General features: G+C 31.1%; 1 protein-coding gene across 5 annotated transcripts in view; it reads right to left on the reverse strand.

The window, feature by feature from the left end:
- Positions 1-27,303, reverse strand: part of LOC118193447 (uncharacterized) — a 129,169-nt gene that overhangs the window by 87,805 nt on the left and 14,061 nt on the right. For 4 of the 5 annotated variants that reach the window (XM_085814129.1, XM_085814131.1, XM_085814130.1 and 1 more), the window contains exons 2-6: positions 26,620-26,807; positions 23,328-23,772; positions 22,385-22,467; positions 19,170-19,235; positions 15,202-15,283 (exon numbers count right to left, since the gene is read on the reverse strand). In XM_085814129.1, the coding sequence (XP_085670255.1) occupies positions 15,202-15,283; positions 19,170-19,235; positions 22,385-22,467; positions 23,328-23,772; positions 26,620-26,778 (835 nt within the window). In that variant the 5' untranslated portion in view covers positions 26,779-26,807. Of the gene's footprint in view, positions 1-15,201; positions 15,284-19,169; positions 19,236-22,384; positions 22,468-23,327; positions 23,773-26,619; positions 26,808-27,303 lie in introns of those variants that run through there. The other variant, XM_085814133.1, reaches the window with a different exon arrangement.

Here is a 27,303-nt window from a genome sequence, read left to right on the forward strand (position 1 = left end):
GAGCATTTGTAAATCAAGTGCAAGTATCAAAATCCATGAATAAATATAAAATTCCAAAAATTATTTAATCCTAAAAAATTTACTTATAAAAACGCATAAGTGAATGACTGTTGAGCAGGCAGGAAACAGACTTATTCAGAGGAAGCTGCCTCCAAACCTTACTCTTCAATCATTCAATTCGTGTTTCGTCATCCATGTAGACAAGGGTAAAAGTCAAAACCAAAAGTAATACCAAATGTAGTGAATTACCATAAAGAAATTTTAAACAAGTAATTTAGAAGCCAAAGTAACCAAGTAATCAAACAACCAAAATATTTCAGAAACTCTTGCCTACAGAAACTTCCCCTACACAAATTATACATATAAATCAAAGAGAAACTAGACATTATCTATAAAAAATAATACATAAATTATACTTAAATAATGCTAAAAAGGTAAGTAAATAGTAAGTTTTAATTTTAACTTACCAATTATATTTATTTATGGGGAATGGAGAAGCATTGCCAAACTAAGTGAATGCTAAGTAATGTGTTCTGCAAACTTTAAATAGATGGTGCTAATGTAAGGTGAAGTTGAGTGTAAAGCTGCTATCTGTGATCAATTTAAAAAACCTACTTTGTAAGCTTTTAAGTAATGTAAAATGTGTGTTTTGTTGTAAAAATGTGTAAAAAAAATTGTATAAAAAATTGTAAAATGCAAACTGTAACGTTATGTGAAAAAATGTTGCAAATTATTAAGGAATGTAAAATATTAAGGATGTAAAAATTGAAAATGATTTTGAAAAAAATCACGAATAAAATTACTTTAAAGAAAAATTTAATTTTAACCGCAAGCACACGCGGCGAGTATGTCATACCCATTTTTCTTTTTGAATATTTCTTGCCCATTCTTCCATAAAAAGGACGAAACTCCGTTTAAGGTCACATATTTAAATGGGGGAAATTCCTCAGGTGGCAGGTGCAACAGTTTTTTTAGGAACAGTGTTTGGGCATGTCATACCCATGCGTGTCTGATCCTCAGTGAGTCACTTCGCACTTCTCATTTTCAAGCTTTTAGTATAGGTTTTTCTTGAGTTGTAAGCATGGCGCCGTATATTCCTTATGATGAAGAGATGAAAATATTGAGAAATGTTTTTGAAACAGTTTTTTCTGATGAGGTTTCCTTTAGTGAAGAGGAAAATGTTAATGATGAAGAATATAATAGTTGTTTTGAGGTCACTGGTTAGACTCTATACTAAAGACAACTTTACAACAACAACAATAATTTTATTTTGTGGACTGTATAATAGCTAAAAATCTAAATCGAAAATGATAAATTCCCGACCATACGAGATCAAAAACATGTATGCTATGCTAGGAATTTGAATCTCAACTAACTAAAACTGCGCAGAAACAATGCGCTGTACATAACTTATATTGCCGCGTAGGAGGCAACAATAGTAATCATGATTCATCCATAGAGAGTAGTGATTCAGATACAGAAACAGAAAATGAAACTCTGGAATGTAGCAATGAGTTTTATGTTGGAAAAAAATGGAGTAAAATGGAACAAAAATAAATTCCGTACTAATGCTAGAATTAGCACCAAAAATATTATAACTAAACTCACTGGAAATAGAAAGTATTCTAAAGACCAGGGGTGTTTGTGGGACCCCAAAAAATCCCGAAACTTTTACGGACTTACTAACCGACATTTTGGAGTTTCGAGAAAGGGGGGGGGGAGAGAAATGAAAAATGACAATTATGATGTATTGAATGACCTAATTATAAAAGTTCAATGAATTACTTTTTTTGCAAAATTAATAACCATAAATTTTCAAACATATAAACTACTGCATTTTATGTAAATATTTTAAATTACCTGAATTAATTCTTTAAAAAAAAAAATATCTAATTTCTGCTGCTTTTTTTTATTTTCTGATGTTTGTGGGCTGATGTCTTTGATTGTCTTTTCTGATGTCTTTCTTTTGTGGTGAACTTCATAATTGAAGGAAGGTTGACTTTTATTTTCCTCATTTACAGTTGAAGAAATTTCCTCGAGAACTGCACATGCAGAGGTAGAAGCAGTTTGCTTTTCTGCTAATGTAGAAGGTTTTTCAGAGATTTTTATAGGTGACTCATCTGAAATACATGTTTTTAGGTCCTCTTGATATGTTTTCCAACTTCTGTTCATATTCAGTAAGAAATCTTTGTGAATTGGAACAGTCATTGGATTTTTTTAGCCATATTTTTCACATGAGGTTTCTTTAGAAGCCATTAAATCATATTTAATAGTCTGCACTGCATCTAGGGAATCAATCTTAAGAGAGGTTCTATAGTCAGTGACAAGTGTATCCATTAAGTTGAATGCACTTTCCACTAATGCGCCATGGAAGCAGCTAAGGCAGGCTTTGACCAATTTAGCCAATGTAGGATACTTATAATCATTTGTGAAATCATCTTTTAAATTAAAAACTTTAGACCAATATTTATCAATTGTACACTTGAATTGATTTCCACTTTCATCAGATGTGTAGAGCATTTCTTTGGTGATATCAATATCACTCTGGAATAACCTTATTTCAGCTTCTACTTTTGACTTTTCATTATCACTAAAAATATGGGACATAAAAGATGATAATTTTTCAAAAGCTAATATTGTACTGGTTTTACCTCTTAGCTCTGGATCTAATGCTGTAAAACTAATTAGATATGAATTTTTAAGGGGTAATTTCTGTTTCATATGCTGTGCTGTATTAGTATAAGCTTTCATCAGAGAAATTTGGAATTCTTTTGCTATTGGATGATTTTTTGATAATTTCTTCAGGAGAGTGGAAGCTTCTGCACCAGTAAATATTACTTTGCTAGGTAGATGGAATTCTCGATTTGTGACGTCAACCTTTAATAAATCATTATAAGATGTGCACTCTATATTTTCTGGCTTCATAAAAAAAGAGAAAAATTTTGCCATCAATTTATAAATACTGGAATGTATTAAATGAAGCACTGGTTTTTTTGTTTCAAATAATTTAATATATGTGTTAAACTCTGGTAATACTGCTGAATATAATGCCATATGCAATAAAGTTTTGTTTTGCATAACAAATAACCCATTTAGTATTTTTTTCCGAGCTAAAGCATCCTTTGTGAGTTGTTGGGAATGCAAGCAAGAATACAACCCTTCAACAATTTTTTTCTGAGCTGCAGAAATATTTCTTTTATTGTATACAGTTTCAACATAAGGAAAATAATCCCCTTTATCAGTTTTATCCAAGTAGTGAAAATAAAATGCAATAAGAGCATCCTACAGTTCTTTGATCCTTTCTAAAACACATAAAATGTACACCCACCTATGGTCTGGTCTCTTCAAGGGCTTAAGTTTTTTAATGACAAGGGATTCACATTTTGAAAAAATTTTCTCTTTTACTGCAGCTTTTCATATCAAAATAGATGTCATCAAACAAATCTTCTAAGTATCTATCAAAACATGAAGCAAATTTTTTTGCACAGTTATTAGCTGTGTGACATGTGTCACCATCAATATCTAATAAGTGGAGTGCTTTGTTTCATCGTAGTCTGGTTTCAACACCCTTTTTCTTCCATGCATGGTGTTACATGAGTCCATTAATACACTAATTAAGTTTGCCCATGGAATATTATTATCTTCAATAGTATTAACAAGTGCTTTAAAAACAGCTTCTGAATTGCAAGATTCTATCTTTAGAGATGCAAAATGATGAACTACAACTTTATTTTGATTGTTGTCATAAAACTGCACACAAATATTGCCAGTATACTTTCTTGAGCATTGCTAGTACTTTCATCCAAATTTAGAGAAAATGGAGTTTCCTTTAAAGTTTTAATGATATTTTCCTTAATAGTTTTTGCAAGCCCATATTTCATCTTATAACATGCAGTAGTCCTGGACATTTCCAACGAGTTTAGTGCTGTCTGATCGCGGCTCAACTGTTTGCAGAGTTCAATTAAATTGGGAACTACATTGAAAGAAAGAGAATTCTCATTGATAAACGAAGTTATTAATACCTCTTGGTGTGCTTTTCTTGTCACTATATATCCAATGGCCGAGCATCAGTCTCCAGTAAGTCATCAGTATTTTTTTAATTAGCATAATTATTTAAAGTCATTCAATGTCTAATGCACTTTGAATATTTTATGTGCGTCACAGTTTTAGAATGCTCTGTGAAAGCCTTGAATCCTTCCCCACCATACTTCAGCAGTGAGTTACAAAAAACACAATATGCTTGTCCAGCAACATTTATTTTCTTGCACCATGTGCCGATGGAATCCCCATTACCATCTCTCCGTTCAATCCAATTCCACCTAAATGCATTCCGGACACCTTCTTCTAATTGTATAATATCACTATGTATATCGAGAAATTTCATAGTGAAATTCTCTCGCGTACATAAATAAAAAATATTTCAATAAATGAAACGAAAAATTTACACGTGCATCAATAAATGAAACGAAAATTTTACAGTGGAGAAAAAAAAGTTGAGAAGCGATCAATGACAAATAGCTAATGTGGCGAAAAATCCCCCTTCTCTACTTATTGGCGCCACGCCAGGAGAGATAAGACCTTTGAACCCAGAGTCACGTGATCGCACATCTGGCCGAACGAAGTCTCTCCCTTTTTTTTTCTGCTGCGCCTACTTGCCGAAAAGAATGTCCGAGAACCGGGGGAATGAGTCATAACTCGCAATAAGGAAAGAACAAAAAAGAAGTTTTTTCCCCCTTTCACGCATTATCACTGCCTTTGGAGAAAGAAAGGAAAAGTTTTCACCACACACACTGACCTTGCGTTTTCTGCTTTCAAAGCAAACAAAATTACCCAGATCAAAATAAATAATTCATTATTATTCCTACTTCCTTTTGAACGACGATCCCCGGAATTTCCGGGTATCGAAGTTCAAAATCCCCGGAATTCCAGGGTTTCCCCGGAGCACAAGAAAGACGTCTCAACACCTTTAGATTCCTGGTCATTGCTTTTCAATGAGGATATGTTGAAACATGTAGTTGACAATACAAATATTTATATTGATTCAATACGAGAAAATTTCACTCCTGAATGGGATGCGAAAGCAACAAATGAGTTACAAATCAAAGTTTTAATTGGATCGCTGTATTTATGTGGCGTTTATAAATCATCCCATGCGAACGTAAGAGAAATCTCTTATTTGTAGGCACCTGACGGAACGGAAATGGACATATTTCGGGAAACAATGTCAGTGACCCGATTCCTCTTTCTTTTACGATGTCTCTGTTTTGATGACAGAGATCGTCCCAGTAGAAGAGATATGGATAAATTAGCTCTTCAAATAATTTTTTGAAAATTTTCTCACAAACTGCCAAAAAGCTTATACTGTGGAAGAGTATGTGACCATTAATAAGAAGTTGGAACCATTCAGAGGACGTTGTTCTCTCAAACAATATATGCCCAACAAGCCAGCAAAATATAGCATAAAAATATTTACTCTTGTAGATGCAAGGGTATTTTATACCTGGAATATAGGAATTTATCCTGGTAAACAACCAGATGGGCCATTTCAAGTTGAAAATGGTGCAAGTGAAGTTGTGAAACGTTTAATACGGCCCTTATACAATTCTGGTCGAAATTCAACAGTTGATAATTGGTATATGGGATATGAATTATCTCAATATCTCCTAAAGAAAAAAATTACAATAGTAGGTACTATGCGCAAAAATAAGAAAGAAATCCCACCTGAGTTTCAGGCAAAGAAAAGAGAAGTACATTCTTCAATTTTCGGTTTTCAGAAAGAATCTGGTGATCATCAAATCAATGAATCTACTGGGGAATCTAAAAAGCTTGAAATTATTACATTCTATAACATGACAAAAGGAGCAGTCGATGTTGCAGATGAGATGGCAGCTGCAACACTTAATAAAACTAATGTGAATCAAGATACTATTGAACACCTAGACCTGCTCATAATTAAAGACAGCAAAATTAAATTATATGATAAAAGGAGGAATTTCCAGTTTATTACTATTAAACTAATTAATTGGAACTCTAACATCTCTAGAAAAGTAATAGGAAACACTTTTTATAGCCAAATAATCAGAATAAAAAATATATGTACTGAAATGGAAGATTTAAAGGAAAAAATAATAAAGGTAATTCATGTTCAAGTTAATATCCAAATCTCAACGCAATTTATTAATTTATATATTAAAGGCAGGCATCAACTTTTCTTTAATTTTTTTTTACTCTTTATGGTATGATAACACTAACTTAAACTTTAACTGGAGATTTTGAAGAGTTAAAAGATTATCTTGTAAATATTTATTGTAAAAATTAATTTGTAAATATGTACATTTAATCATTACTGGATTCTTTCCTTTTACTAATGAAGGGCAAACTCTTTTCAAAAGTCTCAATTATAGCATGAATCGAGTGACGATTTTTATCTTTTTCTAATTTTCCTTACTTTTGGCCAGTATTTAGTAAAGTTTTGATTAAACCAGTGGAAATCCAGTTTTAATAAATTTAGAATATTACAATAAATTTCTTTCCTTAAATATAATTTTTAAAAAAATTTTAAAATCTAAATTAAAATTAAATTTTACTTCAAAATAATTTTATTCGTAATTTTTTCAAAAACATGTTTAATTTTTACATCCTTAATTGTTTGCAACATTTTTTCACATAATGTTACACTTTGCATTTTACAATTTTTTTTACACATTTTTACAACAGAGCACACATTTTACGTTACTTAAAAGTTTACAAAATAGGTTTTTTTAAATTGATCACAGATAGCAGCTTTACACTCAACTTCACCTTACATTAGTGCCCTCTATTTAAAGGTTGCAGAACACACTACTGTATTATTTTTTATAGATAATGTCTAGTTTCTTTTTGATTTTTTTGCATAATTCGTGTAGGGGAAGTTTCTGTAGGCAAGAGTTTCTAAATTACTTCGGTTTTCTACTCTTATTTATTAATTTTTTAATATTAATTTCTTGATTTTAATTCTAGTCTTTTAATTGCTAATTTCTCAACATTCCACTTGTTTAAAATTACTTTTTAGTAATTCACCACATTTGGTATTACTTTTGGTTTTGACTTTTACGCTTGCCTACATGGATGACGAAACACGAATTGAATGATTGAAGAGTTAGGTTTGGAGGCAACTTCCCCTTGATAAGTCTGTCTCCTACTTGCTCAACAATCATTCACTTATGCATTTTTATAAATAAATTTTTTAGGATTAAATAATTTTTGGAATTTTATATTTATTCATGGATTTTGATACTTGCACTTGATTTATAAATGCTCTCAGAATTTAAATGATATAGTAGATTAGTTTGCATCAATAATTAATCATTTATTTGTTTGCATTAAATTTCATTTAAATTTATTAATTTGATTAACTTTCAATTTGCTTTTTACAAATAGAGAATGTTTGTTAAATTGAAATTTCATTTCTTGCAGCAATGGCGCAAGAGAATTATTTAAAATTAAATTAAATTTTACTTTATTCTTTTGAAATAATAAATACTATATATATATATTTTTATATCAAATGTTGTATGATCTTAAATCCATTTAGTGCGAATACAAGTTATTATTACTTGCGCAATTGCTGCAAAGTTAGTTAATAATAATTTATTTCCTAAACAGTATTGATTAATTTGTCTTATCTTTATCTATTTTAAGATAGATTGAGTAAAAACATTAAGTAATTACAAAATTATTATAATAAGTTCAAGAAATATCAAAATTGCTAAATTTTGGTGACCTCCTGCTGAAAGTCCCGCGACCCCATATGGGACTCACAGTTTAAGAAACTCTGCTCTAGGTCACCCTTGATAAGGCTGTCCTATCAACTGATCCAGTGCTTACAAAGAGGTTCCAAACTTTTGATATGACATTTTGAAGGATAATCAAAACTTGGGTGACCTTTATTTGTGTTTGATCTCCCTCGATTCTATCACTTATATGCCACTTTTGGCCTTCACTTAAATGATGCTTTTTGAGCCATAACTACTGAATACTGATCTCTCTTAAGCAACACTACAGACTAGAATTCCAGCATGTGTCCACTACATATCACATTGTCAGTCACCAAATTTGCATATTATTATAGAAATTATAATTCTCAGGTTGCCATGTGTTGGAATTAAAAACAAAAAGGAGCAGACACCAATATTTATAATAATAGGAGAGATTTTCACTGTCTTCATCTGAAGAATACAACTGATCAAGTTCTAATCCATATTCAGAATAAACATTCATATCACCATTGGAATTACTAGAATAATAATTTTTTAAAAAATCAGAAAAAACAGGCTCGGATTTTATTATAAACCCTACTGTCTAGTTTGTTGTGCCCCACAGAGCAAAATGAACAAATGTAAGATAGGCTCATTAATTCCTAATGAAGTACAAAATTGTGTCATGAGCTAAATTCATCTGTGACACATACAGCCAACATTATCTTAATAAGCTGAGGTCAGATTGCTCAGTTAATGGGGTTAAAACTAATGCAGTGGTTAATCAACATCACTTCTTATTTTGCTATTTTTCCCCTTGTAATTACATTTACTTTTCAAATAAGTGCAATAAACTGTAATATACACCAAGTAAAAATAAAAATGCAAAACACAGAGCTGGTTACTGAAAATACGGGAAAATTTACATAAATGAAGGTCATAGTGAAGTTAAGTAAATGATCAAATTTACTTAGTAGCCTCACATCTTCTACAGCTTATGTAAGCCAAATGGATGACTAGACATTTCATGCACATTAATTGAACAAATCCACTTTTACAAACCAAAAATTTAGTTAAACTTTGTGAAAGTTCAAAGCCATCTGCAGCTAATTTATTCAAGAAATAATTAGTCTGCATAAGGCTCGTTAGTCAATAAAACATATATACGCACATATTTGGATAGAGATAATATAATGGCAGACTTAAAAATGTGCTTAGCTGTACAGCAATTCAGAAAAGGTACTCCCATCTGTCACAAAAGATGAAATTACTGTAGAACGTGGTGTGATCTCATTCAACAAGGAGTCCAACTTACAGCCATATTTATCAGCTGTTAGACAAGCAATGAAAGCTACCATTATTCAATCCATAACCTTTCATTCATAGCTAATGGAATCAACACTATATTAAGCAGGATCCACAATCAGCAAATATCTCATAAGAATGTTTACGAGGTATCACCATGTTACCATGGCTTGCTAGACCTCACCTGTCACAAATGAAAATATTTGTATGTTAAAGGCATGATTTGCAGGCTCAGCTATAAGCTCCTCAAATAAAAGAAAATCTTTTTTAACAGGTTCAAGCATGGCAAGAATCATTTCAAATCGGTATTTAAATGATTTAAATGTTTTAATGTTGGGATGGGTAATGAAATGTGCTACTAATAAAGGTGGAGCTATTATGTTTATTAGGTATCACCATGTTACCATGGCTTACCAGCACGCAAGATTCGTCATTAAATGAAAATATTTGGATATCAACTGCATGATTTGCAGGTTCAACCACAAGCTCAAATAGAAGCAAATCTTTTTCAATAAGCATGGCAAGAGGCATTCCAAGTCAGTATATGATACTTACATATTTCAGTGTCGGGATGGGTAATGAAATGTGCTACTAATAAAGATGGAGATATTTTGCATAAGTAGAGTGATGAGTTACTTTCAGATAATAAACTGCCTTTTGCTCTGATTAATTAATTATGTTCAATTCATTAGCCAAGTACTCATGTAATGAATTTAAAAAAAAAAAAAAAAAAAAACTGTGTTTCTACAAATTTACTACCAATTTTTGGTGCTGCAGTTGAGTTTGCTCAATGAATGTTATTTTTTCCAAGGTGCTCCTTGTAATTATGATGTCTGTACTGTGCAAACACTGTTCACACAAAATTAACCACATAATAAATATTACTAGTCTGTATTTTTTAGTAAAAGTGGCCACAAATACATTGCTAAAGTAAGAAATGCAGTCGGTATCTTTCTAAATGGAATTAGTAAATAATTCCCCATTTGCAGGAAAAAAGGAAATTTATCAATTACCTGTTTCCTCTTCAACACAAGATACAAAAATAATACATGAATATCCATGTATAAAGAGGCAGTATATTAGTAAAATATTAGTAAGCTTCCTAATAAATGAAACTTTCTCAGCATGCTTTTGACTGAAAACTTTTCCTAAGGTGACTAGTACTTTTTTCCAATTTGGATATTTATATATACTTTATGATATGCTTATTTAAATTTTGACAAAATATTTTACATTATTTCACAGCATCTCTCAAAGGGTTGAAACATATTTTCTTCTTTTTTAATGAAACTAACATAAAAAAAAAAAATTGTTAAAAATTTAAACTCTGCATTTACATTTAGCAACTATAATTTTAGTAGTTTTTTTAGACATTTTTATCACTCTAGGAAATCAGAACATTTCTTTGTAGTCACATTCTGAATATTGTTGGGTTTTTCTCTTTTCTGACACCAGTTGTTACGTTATTTTCTTCCTTCACGTTCGTACGGGGTTCATAGATTTGGAGTGAATAACAATGACACTTGATGAAGTATAGAAACACACTTTATTTACCAATATTAATCAGATAGCTCCATAATCAATTTTACAGTCGTCGAACTGTTATAAAAACGCGGACACGTTCAGCGAAAAACCTTCACACTGTCAGGCAATAACGGTGGAGACAGTTTCACTGCAAAGCACCCGAGTACAACTCCCAACTCTGCTTGGTCGTTCTCGAACTCCACGGACTCTCAAGACTCTCCACGCAATGTTCTCGACTATACACAAGAGTATAGCTCTCAACTCAGTCTAAGACAAAAACTCGATGATGCACTACTAAAAGAATCTCTCGATGCATTCGATGACCAACTCGGCGCTAGACTTCGAGAGACTCGCTCAATGACTGACTATCAGCTCGCTAGACGAGGCACACACTAACTGACAGCGGACCAGCTGGGTTTATATAGCTTTTGGCTTGTGTTTGAGAACATTCTGGGCTAAACCGGTAAGAATTCGTTCCAGAAGGTTATCCATCCATCAATGGGATATCATCAATTTTGTCATCAAATGGGCAATTTCTCGCCAAATGTGGCAACCCTGCCTTCCCTTTTCCTTTTATAGCAACCCTAAAACTGCTTTGCGGGGAAAGCCATCTCACCACGCCTATACATTTTGTAACAACATGAAGGTAATTTGACTGAGATTGAAAATGCTGTAAATAACAGCCATAACTGATAAAAGGAATATAAATTCATGTTTATGGCTGAATAATAGAGTAAGTGCTTATGTTTACAGCATCCTTAGTAGTTTAAAGAAGCAAGTAATAATAAATTGTTAATAATTTAAATTTGTAATTTTATATTTGATTGTATTTATAAACAATAAAACATAAAATTACAAAAAACAGTTAAAGAAAAATAAATATAAGCTTTATTCAGAAGTCATTTTCAAAATTCAGAAGAATTTTGTAGGTATAACGCTGATTTTTGTTGTTTGACTTCTGAATTAGTATTTATTCGGCGTGTTATTGTGTCTTAAATATAAGCTTCTTGATCATAATATTTCTGATATTCTGAGATCAAATGTATAAACATTGTGTTACAGAAAAAATTTCAAGTTCATATCAAAATCAATTCTTTTTAATTAAAAAAAAAACTATGTCTAGAATTTCGGTACTATTCGGTTTTGAGGGTCGTAAAAAATTGTCAAACTACTGTTGATGTTATTGCTGCCAAAAATAATTGCGGCAACCCTAACGCAAGAAAGGAAGTATAATAGTAAATAACTATTTAAGATTGATGTTTTAATTTAGACGAAAGGTTAATTTTATATAATACATTTTTATTATTATAATTTATACAAAAAAGGCTAAACATGACTGAATGAAGAATAAGAGTAAATAACTATTTAAGATCATTATTATAATTTATATAAAAATTGCTACTGAATGGATGCCTGTATCGCTATTTCGCTACCAAGTTATTGCTAAACCATAATTTCATCTCGTTGGTTGTTCAAACATAATTTTCTATAATAAATGATGCCTTTTCTTTGAAAAATTTCTTAGTAAAGGGCAGACTCGCCCACTTATTTGTTTGCCACTTTTACAAGGGTAAAAACAATTGGAATTTTGTCAATTTTCTTTTACTTTTTAAGTGAAAATAGGTCGATGTGTACATAGATAAAGTCAAGGGTGTGTGCAGTGCCATTTTTGTGCAATTCTGGGATTTCTTTTTAAGTGAAAATAGGCCAATGTGTACATGGATACTGAGTATGTGCAATTTTTAAAAACGCGCCAAGCAGCGGGTGATTCTGCACTTTACCGAAAATTCTATTGCAGACTTTTCGTCATGGGCAATTCCCAAATTGTTAAATCCATAGGATATCAAAAAAGGATTTAAAAATTAAACTAGTATTTCAATGGCGTCTTAAGAAATATAGAACTATATAAACTTACACAGTCTGAAATCAGCGCGTATGCTAGATTTGGCGCGCTGTTAAATGGACGCGTTTGCTAGATTTGCCACTTTTGCGCATACATTTTCGCTGCAATTTTTTTACGGTCCTCAAAGCACAGAATAGTACCTAATAAACTAATAAGGGTTAACTACTCTTTATTTCTCTCAAAATAAGATGAACTGGCGGCTCCTTTCTCGGGCTTACAACAAAGCCTCTACTTGAGCTTAAACTCAAAAATAAGAAATAAGAGCTGACTTAGAACTGATTAAAAGAGACTTAGCCGAAGCTAACACAAATCTAACGCAGCTGGCACTCAATTTAAACTAGCCAGCGAAAATCAAAAGGCGCGTAATAATATGGCCGTGCGTAATAACTTAGCCCGAATGCAAACGCGAGCTACTCGGGATTCCTAGCTGTCTCTCACGAAGCAAGTTGAATCTTCCTTTAATACTACTTCTAACTCATTTGCATTCAACGCGATTTTAAAAACTCATTCTGGTAGGGAGTTGTAAGTTGAAAGAAGAATCGATAGGAAAGTATACTGAAATAAAAATAACTGTTATAAAATTAAAATATACCTTACATTTTATTTGCAGAAAGTGCATTTAGGTGCCAAATGAATTAGTGTATGCAACTTCATATCAAATTTTTCGTATAATTTTGCGATTTCTCTTTCGTTATGCATATGCCCTAATGTTTATATTTTTTAGTTCCAGGTCATTATTGAAAGCGGTAGCGCAGTAGGTGTGGATACAATTAATTTGTACTCTGGAAAAAGCTACCGGATAAGAGCTAAGAAAGAAATCATTCTAAGTGCTGGAGTCATTGGTTCTCCCCATCTGCTTTTGCTGTCAGGAATTGGCCCAAAGAAACACCTCCGGGATCTCGGTGTAAGTGAAATACTATTTTAAAGATATTTAAAAGCTAAATTTCAGTAGCATAAACCAAATAAAGTCTAGCAGTAGCAGCAAACTTTGACCAAGAAAAATGCCCACAAATAACCATCTTACACAAATAAAAATGAATGATACTTTCACCGGGTTTAATATTTTGCTAAAATAAGCTAGCCTTTTTGTTTGTTTGTTTGTTTTTTCCAGCTGCTCTTGCTATTTTGCTCATTCACTCCAAAATGCATAAGTAAATTAAAAGAGCGAATAAGATTTAAGAGCTTCCGATGCGATTACCTCTCTAAAATGCGCCGCCGAACAGGTTAGGTTAGGTTATTTAATTACGGCAAAGCCTCGAGGTCTATCTGCCTAAGGGGAGGGATGCCTTTCGTGGTGGACTTTCTAAGGCAAACTGTCTCGTATACATGTTACACTTGGGAAAAACCGTGAAAACACCCATGCAGCCAGCCCGTTCGCGGGATTCGAACCTTGGACCGAACTACCAGTGTTCAGCGACTTTACCGCTCGGCCGCTGGTGGGCCGCCGCCGAACAGGATAGCGCTTTGTGTCTGACTGCCACACCAAAAGACCCGAGTTCGAATCGCAGAAGCATGGATGTTGCAATCATGTGGTGCCTTCGCTGCATAAGAGTATGCTATGTACAGGATGTCTCTAAAGGTCATTGCCAAACTGAATTTTTATACGATCCTCAAAATGGAATAGTACCAGAATTTCTATCCCTAAGTTATTTCTATTTCACATACACTGTTTAACCAACTTGATATTTTCTGATCACTTTCCTAATTCAAATTTACTGGCATGAATTTACAACACCCAGAGACTAGCAATGTAACATCAAAATTTTAAACATAAATATTAGACTAACATAAGTAATGTTTTAGAGAAAACACACATAGCAACTATATTATTAAATCAAAAATGAATGTTACTTAAGAAATTGATTATTCTATTTATCTTTAAGCTGCTATTTTACTTCTTATAAAGTAAACTTCTGTTCGAAATTAATATGACCATACTCAAATTATACACATAAAACATTACAAATAACATACGTAATATTCATACTTAAGATTTACATACTAATCTACTTCTATGCATATACAGTTCTAAAAATGAACCCTAATTCCATTTAAACCCCTACTGCATTTAATTAAATTATTACAAAAATAAAATTTATTTAATAATTTATTTAAAAAATTTTCATCTTAATTTATTCTCATATATGCAGCTTAAATGTCTGTTTGTCGCCGAAAGTTTAATGGTTGCTTGCGTAACTGTACTAGCCAATGGGGTGAAGTTGCCACAGCATTCAAATAGTCCAAATACACTGATACCATACATGCAGTTATCATTGTTTTAATTAAATTATCGTAGTATTTAAGAACATTTAAATATTTTTAATTCATACAATTGTTGCTTATTATGCATTTAACTATATTTACCTAGAAAGTTGCAAACGTTGAGAAATTAAAGGAGACGAAACCAACTAACGAGTTGTACGTAGTACATCTCATCAGGTAGGTTTCACCAAACTTCTATGCTAAATATCCTTTCGCGTAAAGAGTTTAATATTTTGCCCGATTTTATTCCGCCATTGTATTTTAAACTGAATTTTCACCTGAACACAAATTGAGCATGTCAGGGGGAGTGTGAACATTTGTTTGCATTAGCAATCATCTATTAATAATCAATTTATAATATCTAGAACAGCGGTCATTTCGTGTGACTGTCGGGCTTTCTAGTAGTATAATATTACGACATAGTGTAATAAATAATTACTTAATAAATGATAAAAATTTGTTCTACCTTACCTTCAATTGGAGTGTCTTTAATTTCATCGATAAACTTGAGCTCTTGAATGAATACATTTGTATCAACAACTATATAATAACTCTGAAAGAAAGTGAAATACAGAAAATAATTTTAAAACTTAAACTATTACAATTTCTAAGCAGAAAATGTTATGCAAACATAAAGTAAAAGCTAAATCCTATGTCAAGGTAAAATACAATGGCAGAAAAAATTAAATGATCAACAATAAAAACTCCAGTAACTTGAATGATTTTGCAGATAAGGACATGGAACACACATAAGATCTTTACTTTGCTATACCTGACACATAGCTTCAAAATGCAAAATTGCTTATTTCCATTACAAAAAAAAAAAAAAAAAAAAAATAAGATAATAAAAAAATTTAAATAAGAATATAAGAAATATGAAAAGTTGACAACTTTCTAGAGATAGACAGAAAAAATTAATAAAGTGTATGATGACATGACTGAAATGCAAATTTCACAGCAATTTCCCACGTTCTTTTAGACTGCCCAGGAACAAGTAACAAAGTGTATTCATGATGTATATTCATAATACACCTATTCCTTGATTTACACAAATAACTTCACTTTTTACTTGATTTTTTCCCTTTAAATCTTTTGGTATTACAAAACCTTAGGAAATTTATGTAAATTATAAAAATGCGACGAAAATGTAAATGTTGAAAACTTGCCAGTAAACATTCAAATATGTAGATAAAAATGACATAAGCTTTACTGCTAAAATACTGATATTGCACTAGTTCACATGAACCAAATAGCTTCACTGTTGCGCAATACATACTACAGGGATTTCCCTTTTACAACAGGAGGAATCCCCATCTTGTCGTTGCCATCAGTGTTACCATAGGAATAAGATTAAAAAATTACTTCAAATATATGTATTTGCATATATGCAGCCGAATATACATTTTTATGAAGTTTCTGAAATCTATTTATATTTCGTTCATATTATAACTCAGAATGCACAGAATTATCTAATCGTTGCCACAACTTCTATTCAAATACTATAATCAAGCTAGAACGATGTATGAAAGAAATTAAGCAAACAAAACAAAAAAGAAACAGTTTTTTCGCAGACAATTGAGTATTTCTCATTCAATTATTTCAGTTCTCACTTCACGACAAGGCAAAAATACATGAAAGCTCAAAATATCTGTATTAAAAATTACGAAGCAAATCTTAAATACTTATTTGCTCGAAAAAATTCCAGAAAGGATTAAGTATGATTTAATTCGCAATAATAAATGAAGGCATTATTTTTGTTGTTGCGAAGCTTAGTCTCTCTAGATTGGCAACAAATCTACAATTCTGCTGTTTCAAATGTAAACAAATATGTCCACCATATTATTTAAAACTTAACCGCACTTAAACAGCTTTTATATTGTTGATAATTGTACAAATATTGCTTCCAGAATTACAAAAGGCATAAAAACCTTAACCGGAAGATAAGAACAACATAATTCAATCATTTTTAAAGCAAAAAATTTACAATTTACAAACATATAAGAGTAAAGAAATTGAGATCACTGAGCCAGGTAACAGATAAGAATGACCTAAGCTTTTGGATTATACATATTGGATATATACAAATATATTTATATACGTTTGGTGCGGCTGATTGCAACCAAAATACGAGGTGCATATCTACATGTTATAGCAGTCCTATATACAAAAGTTCATCGTCCTGAGGCTACTCGTTTTTGAATTATGCACGATATGTACATACATTCGTACAGACGCCACGAAAAATTCCCTTCAGAATTCATTTTAAAGCAGTTTTATAATTTTTTTGGAAGAAAAGAGTATTTTATTCTGTCCTTACATACAGATATTACGCAAAAGCATCATTAAATTGCATTCGATAGCGGTCAAAATGGATATTTTCGTTGAAATATGCTGCCTGAAACTTTTCGCGATTACAATACTTCCTTTTTACTTCATACAAGGATGTAAAAAGCAAAAGAAATTTATATAATGAGTGTCAGCTATCTTCTAGACATGGCTATTTGGAAATTCTTCATTTCACAAAAGAAACTACTCTTTTAGACATTGATAGTTACGATTTCTGCATGAATTTGAATACACATATTTTTCAAAAATTTCACATTACCATTCTATGATTCAGCAAAAGACAAAGGTTACAATGTTAACAGCCCTTTGCGACTTAGTCCTAGACCACTTTTCAGTTTATTACCATGACCTTCTTCAAACAAAAATGGAAAGTTTGCTTTAAGGAAAACAAAATTGCTTAAGTGTGCTGTGTGCTACCCCGCTATCTGTGTACTGGATGTGATGTTGAATTAGGTCTTCAATCACATTTCAGAATATATCAAACAATAGCTAAGTACTAATTATTTTTTTATTATACTGTGAATTTTAATTTTGCATTTTTGATATTTTCACTGTAACAATAAAAAGTATTTCGACGGTAAACTGTTCCTCTGCTTTTCTTCAAAATGCACTTAGGTGAAATACACTAGGTTCTAGGGAATGAATGTGGAAAATTCCATCGGCAATTAAGGGTTAAGAGCCTCATCTTTGCTTAGATTTCAGCATTCACAGTTGCACTTGTAAAAATGTGAAAGTCAGTACAATCATTTAAAATAATACCTCCCAAACCAAAATTTCACCACCTTTGTACTCATGTTTTCAGGTCTCAGTTCCAGTCTGTGGTTCTCCAATCACAATGATCTCTGATCGCAACTTGGCTCATTTCACAGACTGAATCAGTAGAATACAAATCATGAGTTTCCTTGCAAAAAGCCTTCTTTCACATAGCATGTTGCTCACAGTTTATTTCGTTAATGAAGGTCCTACCACTGTAGGGAAACCTTGGCTGATTTAGGTTATCAGTTCGTTTCAGCAATCATTGAAATGATGGTACTGAGAGTCTGTCATGGTCTGTTTTTTACCTTTATCTAACTGCCTGCATATATCACTAGTGTCCTTAAATCATTTCCAGGTTCTTGACCAAATCCTTCTAATTACACTTGTCTCTATACTGCTTCTCTTCTCCCAAAATGTCAAATGTCTCACCAACAACATGTTAACCTTCAAAACGTAAAACTTTTATCCAACTACTTACACAATCATTGAAATTAGAATTTGAAGTGCACCCGTTTGCACTATTAGAACTCTCTGCATTTAATAAAATTTGGCTGCTTTATGTGCCACTGTCTTTTAATAATGCAATGAATAAACATACATGAAAGATTCTTCATTATTTAACAAGAGATTTTAATAGATAACAGTTTTATCAATTCTGTATTCAAATTGTGTAAATTGAAATTTATGTGTAAATTAATTCAATCATTCTAAATAATTATAAAATGAAAGGAAATGGCTGAAAAATATTATCTGGTGAATCGTTTATTAAAATAAACACATAAAAAAATTAGATTTTCTGTATAAGAAAATATAATTTCAACAATGTTGTTGTCTTTTTCATATTACACGGAACAATGGTTGCCAGAGGTTGGCCTTCTATTTTCCACCACCAATTTTTAGGGAGAACACCCCCAATCCCTCTTCCCTTCCATCAATCCACACGTGAGGACTTTTGGCTCGCTGCGTATTTAGAGTTCCAGAATTCCACCATGCCGCATCGACATTATACATTTAACAAACATCAATGTCTTCTCCGGGATTCGAACCCGGGCCCTTCAGTACCGTAATAGGCTCCCCTAACCACTATACCATTGGGCAGCAATTTCAGCAATTGCATACAGTTTTAAATACTGAATTTAAAATAATTTTTTTTCATTTATGCTTTTAACTCTAAATTCTGCGCTTAAAAGAAATAAAATTTTTGCATTTTGATTTATGTTTTCAAGTCCAAAATATTTTTACTATATTACTTATTTGTTACCTATATTATTTTTATTAATCTTTTTACACAGAAAAATATTTTTGACACTGAAACAGAAAATGAACACAGTACTTACAATAAAACCATCAGAACATGCTTCATCTGAAGAAAGATCCTCTATTTTGGTCAAGTCTTCAGAAACCTAAGTGTTCAGTTAATATTTTCATTATATTTACTTGAACACTTTATTCAAAAATCATGATTATTGGTTAAGAAACCAAATTTCAAAACACAACAGACAAAGCCAAGGAATAATTTATTGCATATTTATAATTTTGTGCCCAAACTGGAATCTACTACAATATTTTTAAATCTATATAACTTATGTAGTCTTTATACTTAGCTCCTAACTCTATATTTAGCTCAAATTAGTACCAATATTGAATAGCGTAAAGAATAAAAGAGGCATAACGTATTATTTAGTTCTAAACTATTACACAAATAAAATAAGTAACTTGTAAGGTTTCATTTATTTTTACTGCTAGTTATAATTTGCGAGCTTTTTCTGTTTTCTCTTATTCCCTTCACGCTTCCTCACCAGGACGTAAATGAGTTTTGGTGAACGAGAGTATTTAAGCTGTTGGAGCAAAAACTTTAACAGAGTGTGATTTCGCTACTGTGAGTGTACACTACTAATTTTTCCAGTTGTTAACTTTAAATGTTGACTATGCATTCTTGTCGCCGAATTACTATTCAGCCTGTGTAGTTTCTGAGTCAACATGTTAGCTTTAAATTGAATTGTGTAGTCTTGTACAACTCACACTTTTAATTTAGTATTATGTATCTTTTAAGTTCTCACCGCAAGTGATCAGTGTTTGTAAGAATGCAAGTTTATGCCATCTGTAAATTATATTGTGTTCAATAAAAGGTCTTTAAAAAGCATTGTAAATTAACATTAAGATAAATGATACCAAACAAAATGCTGGTGTGTTTATAAAATCAAGCAGAAAACTGAACACAGCTTCTTCTTTTTAAGACAGCAGGTACAAATTAATGAAAAAAAAAAAAAAAAAATCTGAATGTTTTCAGGTTTTAAATTACGCCCAAATGGGTGTTTTTTTAACGTTTTGTGTGTTAACTTTATTTATTAAATATCATGTTTAATATATCAAATATCAAACCATAAAATTCAGTTCAACAGCAATATTGCAAAATAATGTTAAAATGAGCCTAACTTTAAAATTTCGGATACAAAGTCTCGCACACTGGAGACAAAAAAAAATTTTTTCCCATACAGTGCTGCCATTGCTTGTTTTGAAATCGTTTAATTTCTTAATAAAAAATTCGTTGAAGTGTTACAAAATATGAAATCAATAATAAAACAAATTTCAAATTCAAATTAGGGCTTCCACATGCCCACATTCTATGGAGGATTACGTTATTCAAATTTTGATGGCTCTAGGTACCCCTTTTTTATCACAAAACGAGAAACATACATACATTAATGCAGATTCTTCATTATTTAATTTCTTTAACTATAATATAGAACGATAATATTTGGTGACAACAATTTGAAAAGTAATTCGTCGTTTATAGTTTTCAACGGAAAAGGCCACAACAAAATCAATAATTCTTCAGGGCAAATTGCCTCTCTGGACTAGAAAACTTCATGCCAATATTGAAATGAGTTTTTTTTTTTTTTTTTCCGGGGGGGGGGCTAGAGAAAATAAAGAAAACCTAAAATATTTTCCTTATTCTTAAAAAATACACAGATATTAAGGATTAAATGTTCTTAAGAAACTCTCTCCATGATAAATGCCAATAAACTATTTTATTTATAACTAATGACAAGAGATGAAAGAACTGCAAGTCAGAAATGAATCAAGACAGAATGAAAATGGAAACACAATAAATCACCACAAGTTTAGAATCCAAAAATGTGGCAGGAAGATTCAGAGCACGATATTTTGGTATGAAAAAGGATTACTCCCAGACAGATAATAGCATAACAAATGTTCATCATGTTAAGATGCTAACCTGCTGACTCAACTCTAATAAGCAATAAAGGTTCAATGTCATGGTAAATTTGGCAAAAAATCATTGCTATTACACAAGATTTTTCTTGACTGCTATTCAGCAATACATATTTCAGCCACTTCTCCATTCATTGTACTTGGCCGCATAAGACTTATCTTTCAAAAACTGAAGATACGTTTGCATAGTTCACAAATCTCTCCTTCTCGTACTGGAATGATCATCAAATGCAGAAAATTCAAAAATAATTTTAGATATCTATCCTTTTAAATTTGTATTAGGGTTATATCAAAAGTGGTGAACAACTTCAGAATTATCAAAAGGTTAAATATTTTATTATGCTCCCTCAAAAAAAAAAGTCACATTCTGATGAATTATGTAAATTAACAACCTTCACTATCTGCCCCATTGAAGACAAAGAAACCAATGAAAGCACACCAGGAAAATTCAGTTCACATCACAGGAGATAATACTTTTCTATGACCTTACCTTCTCTATCTTCAAAGAAACTAATGCTTTTTCATGGAAAAGTAAACTCATTTCACAAAAGAATAAACTGTATTTGTACAGGCAATAAGTGCATAAAGGGTCTGTCTGATGTTCATGAATGACATCAAGTAGAAATTTTCTTCCACTTCAACATCAATATATCCATTAAAAAAAATCTGGATTCAATTCAATGTATTATAAAATATGTATCATCTAAAATTATCAGCAAGAGATAGAGATAAATGCTATAAAATAATAATATTTTACAAGCAGTAATATAAGACAACTAAAAAATTAATACATATTTAATTAAAGTTCTTTTTGATAAATATTACAAAATTAGTTTACTATTTTCAAAAATAAACCCATCAAGAATAAAACTGTATTTATTTTTATATACACATGGTCATCATCTAGTCAGAAATCATCATTTAGACTAAGTCATCATCATTAAGAAATACTAAATGTTACAAAAAATTCATTGAGAAATTGCTGTAATTTTCTGATAAGTTCCTAAAAATTGATTGGACATTATTTTAAAAACTGTCTTACTCTTTATGGACAATTAACAGCAACAGGTTTCCACAACAACTCGCAAGATGGATCAGAAATTAATATAAGACTTTCTGAATGATACATTTATTCTATTAATTGCTGTGGATAATAAATATGTCTAATATGTCAACAATATTTAATGCACATTAATATAAACAAAAAAAAAAAAAAAAAAAAAGGTTTTAAAATTGCTTCCCCTTAGATTCTTCTCACACACAGTTTTTAACTTTAGTATTTCATTATACCTTTTAAAAATGTAAGGCATATACTTACATCAAGCATTTCAATGTCTTCAATAAAACCACTGTCAGTTTCATTAGTTATTGAGCTTAAGTTTTCCAAATCATCATTTTGTGCTGTATAAATAACAAACATCAAATTACAATTTTATAAATAATACAGAAAATATAAAAGCATATAGGTAACTTCATTTATTTGACATCATCATTCTTGCTATCATAAAATGAATATTCTTCAGAGATAAAATGTATTAACATTAACTTTTTTTGATAAATTTTATTTTTTTTTAACTCATGATAGGCTGAATTTTTTTTAAATAATACTGAAAGATCACGCAAACAAATTTTGATAATCCTAAATACAAATGTAAGGTATATTTTAATTTCATGACAGTTATTTTAATTAAGCTTTCCTATCGTTCCTTGTTTCAACTTACTCCCTACCAGGATGAGGTTTTAGAATTGTGTTGAATGCAAATGAGTAAGAAATAGTATTAAAGGAAAGTTCAACTCTTCAAGGAAAGGGAGTGCTAGGAATCCTGAGTAACGTACATTTGCCTTTGGACTAAGTCTTTCTAACTGCTGTTACACTCAGCCGTATATTATGTGCATTTTGATAGTTCGCCGTCTAGTTTAAAACTAAGGGCCAACTATGTTAGAATTGTTAGCTTCGACTAAATATCTTAGTTCTTACTTTTGAGTTTAAACCCAAGGCTTTGTCGTAAGCCTGAAAAAAGGGGCCGGCTGCTCAGCTTAGTTTGAGTGAATAAAGGATAATTAACCCTTCTTGAGTTTATGATTTCTGTTATATGAACTAAGCGATAATTCACCTAACAATTCACTAGGTTCCTCGACATTTAATTTTGCAGAATAAACGTGAGGAACTCTACACAACAATTAATCATACATAACAGCAGAAAACAGCAAGCATAAATTAACATCAACTTTTTTTATTATGGAATGTAAAAACTACAAACCTTTATTCTGAGGTTCTAGTACTGATAGGTTTAATTTGTTTACTTGATCAGCTGTATTAAGAGCAAGTACATCACATACAGATGGAGCATTCCTTTCCTTTTCTTCTTGACGTAATCGCCTACGTTTCTTTTTACTTCTTCTCATTAATTTTTTATGTTCTGACTTGTCACTTATGATTGGTAAAGATGATACTGGTTTCATCGGGCTGTTGGCATAACGTTCATTCACCACAGGATTAACTACTGCAGTAGGAGGAACAGAAGCACACAAGCTTTCCTCTTCTGCATTACCTTTCCTAGACCTTTTTAATGTCTTAAATTCAGGTAACAGATTACGAGAACATTTCTTAAGGTCTTTTGTGGTCTTAAAAGACTCTGCATTCTTTCCAAAGTCAGTCATTTCGTAAGGCCTTTTAATAGAAACAGGTTCTTTAGTATAGCATTCCTAAAATAAACACATATAATTTAAATGAAGTTGTATTGAAATAACAAAAAAAAAAAAAAAAAAAAAACATTTCAATTACTTGCTCATTACAAAGAGAAGAAAACTAAAATTTAAATATATTAAGCTTAATAGAAATAGAAACTGTACTTTCTGATTATCCTTATCCCCACTGAAAAGTTATAAAGAAACCACATACTGCAGGTTTTGTTATTTTCGACAAAAACTTGGACTTACTTTTCTGCACACATAAAGCATAATATGGCTCACTCAAAGGACCTCATGAACCTCATTTTAAGATTTGGTCCCAAGGTTTGGCTAAGAATTTATGGAATTCTTTGATTTATTTTAGCGAAAACAGGTCCCGGTGTACATGGCAAGAACAACAATACCAAAAAAAAAAATTATTAATAGACAAACAAAATATTTTTGGAAATTCTTTTATGGAAAAGAAGAAAGCAAAAAAATAGCTGACAAAAGATGCATTGTTGAAATAAGATGTAAAAATATCTAAATAAATGTTTCTCTCCAAATTTGCCAACAAGTTTGCGAATACTCTCCAGAGTCAGCAATAAGCTTGCAAATTTTCATTGGGAATGCAAATAATCAGAAAGTATAAAAAAACTCCTGAAATTTTTTTAGAAAAAGAAAGTTATATAAAAAATTTGAAAGCCACTGCTCATGAAAAAGAACATTCCTTAAATACAGGATTATCTACTACATCTATAGGAATACTACACATTCCTTTGTTTTGTATTCAACAGAAAATGCAAAGTTTCTTAAAACTATAATATTATAGTTCTGTAAGACTTCACATGAAACTGTACAGAATACGTTTTCGCGTGCGCGTTTTATGTATAACAGAGGGTATAGGCTAAAATTATCTAATTATCTATTTCAGTTAATGTTGATGATTGCGTTGTTCTTTAATCTTTGAATTGGATCTGGCTTATTATTTTTTGCAGACTGTAAGAGCAATTTTATAAAAGTAAACTTGAACTTTCGATTATGTCAAATAGAATTTTCGATGCTGGAGCTCTCAAAGATCTACAAAATGAAAGTATGTTTCGATGTCCATCAAACAAAAAGTGGAATTTTTCAGAGAGGTTAGTGAAAACGAAAAAATTTTGATTGACAAGTTAGTCGGTATTCTCGGCACAGCAATTACGGGACTTCAGTGGAACTTTGTAACTGAATAAGAAATTATGTCTGTTTATAGAATTAAAGAGAAAGTATTATCACATAAAACGAAGCAACTTAAACAACTTACATTGAAAGAAATGTTTAATAAAGTAAACAAATAAATATTAAGCCTTTTTTTTTTTTTAATTTTGATACCCTTTAGATCATAATTATTCTTTATTTCATAAATTACAGTTTCATATTTTTAATTTTAGAATTTCTGCATGCCATCTTACGAGATTTAAACTGATGATCGATAATCTCGGAAAAATCGAAAATCCGGAATCGCCGAAGTCCCGACGAGTTCGGATTAACGGCTTTTGATTGTACTATGTAACTAACAACTGAGAGTATAATTACTAGATGCACATAATGTTTATTCATTTAAAAAGTTCAACTGTTCTCTCATGTTGCAAATTTGCACTAAATTGTCAATTGAAATTTTTTTGTTCTCAGCAGCCTCTCTGTCACTTTTTCACTACTGATAACAAAATTTTTTGGATTTAGAAACATAACGCAGATTTCACTGTCCGTTAGATGATTGGGGTTGCAATGAAAAACATCTTTTAAAGCATCTTTATTTGAATCTTCAAATTTATCGCTGGGAGTCTGCAGCTTAACCTGAAAGAGATGGCATATTTGCAATACTGCTACATTAGGAAAAAAAAAAAAAAAAAAAAACTGGCATAATTAAAAAAATGTAATTGTTCACTTATGTCATAATCAAAACAAAAATGTAGTCTACTTTGATGTGGGTGTCACTAAAAACATTGGTTCAATCTTCTTGGAGGGTATTCCCTAAAGTAGTGGTTTTCGAGTTGCACCACTTTTAGCTACAGCAGCAATATGCTACAATGACCTAGTCACTTGCTTCTTTACATATATACATATGCTGTAATAATTCCCTGCAGCAAAATACTATGGATTTTAATGATATGGAACAAAATCCCATGAAGAGTTTAAAACCTCAATTTTAGAGCTACTGAATGCAGTACAATAAGAAATTATATATAATATTTTACTAAATTAGTAATTACATACTTTTTCCATTAATAGATAGCAATTGCCATTAAACATAAACGTTGGTACTAAATGCAATTAATGATATATTCAATACAAATTGCAGCACAACATGATCATACATGAATAACCGAGGAAATTATCAATTTCATGAAGAGAATAATTAGCAATACTTTCTTTTCTTGGTATGATGTTGGCTGTAATGCCATTTTAATGCTGCATCAGCACTAAAAGCATAGCTGCAGTCATGATTATTTCAATAAAGTTTTTCATTACCACTACTTCCTTTTTGTGATGCTGCTGCATACAAAAAGCATACAATTTAATTTTACATACAATACAATTTCTGCATACAATTTAACTGCAAACCTTTCAATGTGTGGGAAATGCCAACTTCTGAGTTTCTTCCCCACAAATTAAAAAATCTTGAAATAAAAATGCATTTGGATTAAAAAAATAATGATTTACAATGTTACAAGGCTGCTGCCACTGGCAAACTTAATACACCTTTTTGCTGTCACATTGTTAATTGAAAACTGACAGAAGCGCAGTCTTGCTGTGAAATAATTAACATTTTACTGCTGGAAATAATTTTCTTAAGTTTCTCTAAAGAAAATGTCAATAATAAAAATAAATGCCAATAATTACCGCTTTAGTAGTCTGAACACTGGATGAATTCAAAACTGGACATTCCCAAGAAGAAGCACCTGTTATCACATTGAAGTAATATACTCTATCTGGATATCTTTTAGAGCTGGCAACTATCCAACCAGAAGGTAAAATACTTTTAACAGCATTCTGCTCCATTGCTGTGTTAATTCCAAATATTGTTTATTCTAAATTAAAAAAAAAAAAAAATGTACATAAGCATTTACATAATTTACAATTTTTTTAAAAAAAGTTATCATTCACAATAGTTAAAAAATATGGAATTTATCTCATCAAATGTATTAAGATTTCAGAATTTCTTTAACTAAAGAATGGTAGACTAAAATATCTTACATACACATACGAAAAATTAAATCAAACAGAAAGTTTACGAAAGTAAAAATAAACTCAGCCACAGTGCAAGCTAGATCACATAATTTAAGTAACAATTTGCTTATTTTCCATACAATTAATATATATTCATCAATTATAATGTGAAATTCTCTTATATACTACTGAGATGATAACATTTCTCAGATTTTAGAAAGATGTACTTTCCTTCAAATTTCAAATTAGTACACTGGAGATAAAAATTAATTACTTGAATTCGTTAGTACTCTTGCATATGTTTCACATACAGGCAGAAGATATAAAAGTACTTTTTCTTATTTGAAGCATTTTTAT

The sequence above is a fragment of the Stegodyphus dumicola genome, chromosome 3 (assembly GCF_044657685.1).
Source record: "Stegodyphus dumicola isolate Sdum_Otavi_A_Nest chromosome 3, ASM4465768v1".
Taxonomy (NCBI): Eukaryota; Metazoa; Arthropoda; class Arachnida; order Araneae; family Eresidae; genus Stegodyphus; species Stegodyphus dumicola.